Below are 6,000 nucleotides of genomic sequence, written 5' to 3'. Positions count from 1 at the left end.
GCCGTGAATCAAAAAAGATTGGGAACCCCTGCCTTATACCATAACTTTAAATATAGGAGCACAACTTGGTTTGGCCTATTCAATATAATCATTGTACCAGGAAGCGCAAATTGCCATGCTGATAACGATTTCCCTGTGGTAAGTAAAACAAGACATTGCTTCCCCCGGCACACTGAGTAGTATTAGTAACCAATCTAGAACACTACATGATAATAGAATTCAGAGATATTGGTTACATATACCTGCGCAGGTGTATGCTATGCCCCCAAGCCGCGTAAAGCCTTCTCTGTATATTGGGGGTCCCTAGCGCTATATCTAGGTGCAGGGTGCGGCACCCCAAAAACTCATAAGCTAGGAAGCCCAGTGTGGCACGCCAGTGAGATACTATAGTGTTAATAATTAGTGATAGGAAGCCAAAGCTATATATAAAGAGAGAGATAAAATAAAAATTAAATGTAATTAAAATAAGAGAGATAGTGTTAGTGAGGGAAAAGTGTTAACACTAACACTATCTCTCTTATTTTAATTACATTTCATGTTTTATTTTATCTCTCTCTTTATATATAGCTTTGGCTTCCTATCACTAATTATTAACCGCACCCTGCACCTAGATATAGCGCTAGGGACCCCCAATATGCAGAGAAGCCTTAACGTGGCTTGGGGGCATATCATACACCTGCGCAGGTATATGTAACCAATATCTCTAAATTCTAGCTGGGGGGAAAAAATTCTTGTTTTACTTACTCAGTATTAACCCCTCCCTCATGCACCTGAGTACTATTACTGAACTAATTGAGCATCTACCACTATCTGTATGTTTCCCTGTGGAAAGTTACATCAGGTGAAAAAAAATCCTGGATTTTGATGCTAACAGGGTCTATCTAGGTGTGTGCCAGCGGTGGCTTACCCACAGCGCATCTGCACTGTTGGCACACATGCCGGCAAACACCTTGTCACGTACCGTTCCAGCCAAAGACAGTGACAGCACATCCCCTGCACTGTGCTCCACAGCTGAGCGTCACCGCCTGCAGAACAGACTGTCGAGTCTGGAACACAGACGGGGGAGCGCTGTGCTATTACTTATAGTCGGTTCCCCTCTGTGTCCTAGACTTGGCGCTCTGCAGGCTGTGCTGTGACTGCCTGAGGACAGGAGCAACCAGCTGGGGAACACAGTGCACTGTGCAGCGAGGAGGGGGCGCGTTGTCACTGCCAGTGACTATGGAGGAGGGCGGACGGAGAGGAGGAGCAGTAGGCACTGGCAGCCCAAATAAACGGTATGTGAAAATGGGGAATGGGGGGCAGGGCTGACACTGAGGCAAGGGGGATGATACTCCTGTGGGAAATGTGTGCATAAGCGGTGCTACTCCTGTGGGCATTATTGGTATTATTATAGGACTACGCTCCTTTCCTGTGAAACCATCCCCCTACATGCCTATGGGAGGGGGGGGGGGGGGCATTTCCCGTTCTGGCAGAGGGCACCAAAATGTCTAGTTACGGTACTGGGTCACCGCACCCATTATCCCCTGATTTATTGGGGAGTAGGTGAAAATAATTCCCAATACAAAGCCATACTCCCCTTAACTCCTCCAACCAGGCTGTCGACAGCCATAAAGTCAGCAACTATAATGACTAAAAGGTAATTGAGGGACTTGTTTACTTTGGGTCAAATCAAAAATATATATGCTGTGATATAAGCACAGAAGATGAGTAATACCCCTTTTACCCTTTTATTTTCCTACCTTTACTTTAATAATTAATGACAATGCATCGACACATCTATGAAACTTGTCTCTTGAAATAATGTATGGGCTGATTCAGGCTCCATTTGTAGCGGGCTGAATTTGGGAGAGTTTTATACTCGCCAGGTGGGTGGGCGGGGGGCGGACAGGGAGCTGGAGCAGGGGAATGCCCAACATTTTATGGGCGTCCCCATAAAAACTCTGGTTGTTCCCCTGGGAACGCAGAAGTGGCTTTGCCTGCTCGGGACGGGCAGCTGATGTCACATGACGTCCACGCCCACCACGTATTCGTCAATCAGTGGCGGAAATAAAGGTCAGTTTTGACTGACTCTTCTCACCGAAGGGGAGAAAAATCATTTGATGGCCAGCGACCACGGAATGATTTCTCTCCCCTTGGGGCGCATGTAATGGGATGTGTTTGAGTATTTGGCAGTGGCGGGGGTGGGCAATCGGAGGCACTTACCTTTCCCTAGGCTGCGTCTGAATGAGTCCCTTAGTATAGAAGCTAGTAATATGAACCGCACAGCCATGTACTATACATAGATCAGAAGTCGTCTGTGCTCTGTGTCACATTTCATGCTTGTCCTGGGGGAACAATATATTTTCTCCTACATAAAACCTGGGAGAGAAGCTGGGAACACCAACGCAAAATAAAAGCAAACCCTGAGAAACCATTTTTGCAACAAAATCTGCTCTGCCTAAAATACTACTCCCCAAATGTTGTCACACGCAGGGGGAGATGTATCAAACGTTCTAAAGAGGAACCCGATTCTCTATCATTTTGTAGAATGTACTTGACAGATGTTCGCTCAAATCTGCTTGGTTGCTATAGCAACACCTACACTTGTCCTCTGTTGAAGATACTGTATGAAACACCTTTCTCCAGGTGACTCCACTATAGGACAGGAGTGAGTAAACACTTGGCTTATGGCTTTCCAGCATCCCAGATGCTGCCGGGAACAGAATGTTAGCTGTGCTTGGCAAAGTGAGGCATTTCTATCCCGGTGTGGAGGTGAATCTCTCCATGGGCCTCCAAAGCAAACGTGGGATGAGCCGCCTCTGTAAACTTGTGCCTGAAGGTAAACAGCAGCTGTCCCTTGTGCACGTTGTAGAACGATAGTCCCCCTTTTCTGTAATCTAGAAGAATGCCGACACGGACTGGGGGCTCCGTCAAGTTAACTTCACTCCGGACTTCGTTATGCAGGAATCTGTAAGAGAAGCTGGAAAGGCAAACACAATGGAGACTATGCACATAGGAAACATGGAGTGCAGAAATAAATGACTATATTCACACCAGTGTCTGAGGACTACGACTTGGCTCTGTATGTGTGAGAGAAGTCATTGCACCCCTACTCAGTGTCCAAGTCCCAATGAGCAGGTAGACTGCAGTGCTCCGGCCCCAAAATGGCTGCCTCCACTATGCCACACATACTGGCCATGGAAATAAGAGATAATAGCATAAAGATATGTTACCGTTACTTTGTAATCAAAGTATATATTGAAATAACTTTCATGCCATTGCTCCAATCTACAATAGCCAGAGGGCCAGATGCACTAAGCTTCAAAAGTGATAAAATGGAGAGTGATAAACAGCCAGCCAATCAGCTCCTGCCTCACAGATTTCAAACACAGCCTGTGACATAGCAGGTAGGGGCTGATTGGCTGGCGGTTTATACACTCACCATTTTATCACTTTTGAAGCTTAGTGCATCTAGCCCACAGTCTGTATACAGTAGAGATGTAGTTATAATCCCAGTGGTCAGGATACTGGTTGCCAGAATCTTAACTGCTGCCAGAACAACGGCACTGGAACTTTGAAATGGGTGAACATGCTCCAAATAAGCATATTACAAATTAAGGATAAAGTCCACATTTTCTTTACAACTATAACTGGATCGGACTCTGGGTATGGTGACTTATGTTATGTGCTGCTATACAAAAAGGGTGTGGCCTTGTAGGGTAGAGGAAGTGGCCTCACAGCGCATACCCTTGTTATCGTTACTATGGAGTCCAGACATGCCAGACTGCACCCGGGGACCAGTTAGTTTGCAGTGTTGGATGCTACACTGACAGGACACCCCCATAGTGATGCCACTGGATTGGTCAATCAATTATTTTACCATTAGTACTAAGATACCCCCATTTATGTGACGTTAATCTGATCACTTCTTGTCAATAAAATGTTGGAAGGAAAGATGAAGAAAAAAAGGGTTTGTATTGGATGCACTCCTTATAGTTGATCAGACAATTTTTGGGTAAATTCCTTTTTACTTAAAAAGTGGGAGCTCCTTTTATCTTTATTTGGTATATGTTGGATAAGGAGACGGCCACATATAGCGAAAATGAGCGGTTAAAAAATACACATTAACACACACACATTAATAGTGTTTAGAAAAGAAAGGTTGGTGATTTTAAAGATTTAAAATGTAGGTAGAGAGGACTGTAGAATATTGGTGCATAGATACATACAGGGGTATATTCCCCACCAGGGTGTATTTCTGACAATCTTATAATATCACACTTATAATCTTCACCAATTTACACTTTAGATAATTGCCTTGAATTGGCTTTCAGTAGTGTAAATGGCTCCCTTTTGTGGGATAAACGATATTGAAAGATACAGTGTTTGGTATATAATTAAATACAGTCTGCTGGGCAGATTAAATATGGCACCTTATCTGTTTCATATATAGCTGCACCAAACTGGTATTTTTTAGGGTAGGTGATGTGGGTTGTACCCTGATAGTTCTTAAATCATCTATGCCCTCCACTGGTATGCTTGCACAGTGTCAGTCACTTTGGGCAGAAATACAGAGACACCTGGTATAACAGTATGACATATGGATAATAAATCTCCTAAGCTAAGCACCAAACAGTCTATTCTCTAGCCCGACAGACAGACAGGACACGTGTTTCGCTAGTTTAGCTTCTTCAAGCTAAAGTGAACCAACTGCTGACATAACGTGGGCTCAAAGTGAGGCCAGATTAATGACATGGGCACTACGGGGCAGTTCTGGATAGTTTACATTTTGATAAATTTGTTTCAGCCCAGCAGTAAATAATTTATACTTGCAATAACAATTTATTTACCATAGAGTCAAATATGTTGCTGAAAGGACTTATGGTTATATAACATTTTACTTTAAGTTAGATTTATCAAGACTTGGAGATACATTTTTCAAACATCAGCTTCTGTCATTTATCTAGCATAGTCTGACAGTTGATTCTTTGCCTTAAGTAATTCTTCCACTTTATCTCTCATCAGCACTTAATACAGTTCCTGTGTAATCTGGCAACACAAGTAGTGGCGACTGGCATTCCAGAGGATGATACTATGAAACTTCTAGATAACTGATGGCATGCCAAACACCTGACTGACATATGCATTCTGTGACTGACTACCCACTGTTCTGGTAGCAGAGCTTTAGGATTACCTTGTGGAGGAACAAGAACATTGCATACACCATGATGTCCTGTCCTGTGATAGGGCACACTCTTCTGGAGAAGGATGAAAAGTCGCACCGACACTATAGGCACTGCAGTCAGGAACAGTCATCTCCCAGTAATGCTGCCCCTTTGCTGGCAGAAGCTCCCCAAGCACTAACGGAATTCTGTGAAAGAAATAAACTGCTTTATATGACATAGTAATTGTATCTATTAACAGGTCAAGAACTGAAAGCTACTGGCACAATGGTAGGTGGTGGATCATTAAAATCCACCGGCCATTGTCACTCAGCATAGATGGAGTCTGTAAATCCACTGCAGGCTCCGGTCATGTAGACCTGGTGGAAGTGTTAAATATGTCTATATATACTATACAAAATATATATTTGGGTACTTGTTTAGTTTCACGGCGGCGGCGCATGCCGCTCTAGCTATGAATCTTGGCAGGTTGTCAAACTGCCTTAAGCTACGTTATCAGCGTGTTATCAGTGTAGTCAGTCAGAAGTAGCGCGTAGGCAGTATTTTCATCGTATTTACTGAAAAGCGCCTAGCGTCTAGTTATAAAAGCGTCTAGCGTCTAGTTCTACTCAGAATTAGCGTTCCTGTCAGAAACAGTGTCTAGTTCTCGTGACTAACTCAGTTAGCTTGTAGATTCAGCAGTACGCAGTTAGCGTAGTCAGTCAGCTGTTGCGTAGTCAGTCTACGTAGTCAGTCAGCTGTTGTATTGTCTGAGAGACAGACGTATCGGAGACATGGCTGAAGAGAGGCTGACTATCTTTACTTTGCCTCAGACTGAGGAGGAGGCAGTGTCGTTTCT

General features: G+C 43.9%; 1 protein-coding gene across 1 annotated transcript in view; it reads right to left on the bottom strand.

The window, feature by feature from the left end:
- Positions 1–674: 674 nt before the first annotated feature.
- CMYA5 (cardiomyopathy associated 5) overlaps positions 675–6,000 on the bottom strand; it is a 71,312-nt gene continuing 65,986 nt past the window's right edge. The window contains exons 13-14 of the mRNA XM_083151626.1: positions 5,174–5,350; positions 675–2,959 (exon numbers count right to left, since the gene is read on the bottom strand). Of these exons, the coding sequence (XP_083007752.1) occupies positions 2,707–2,959; positions 5,174–5,350 (430 nt within the window). The 3' untranslated portion in view covers positions 675–2,706. The remainder of the gene's footprint in view (positions 2,960–5,173; positions 5,351–6,000) is intronic.

The sequence above is a fragment of the Crinia signifera genome, chromosome 1, assembly GCF_055691185.1.
Source record: "Crinia signifera chromosome 1, ASM5569118v1, whole genome shotgun sequence".
Classification (NCBI taxonomy): Eukaryota; Metazoa; Chordata; class Amphibia; order Anura; family Myobatrachidae; genus Crinia; species Crinia signifera.
The sequence above is the reverse complement of the archived record's forward strand: the minus strand, read 5'-3'. Positions and strand labels throughout refer to the sequence as shown.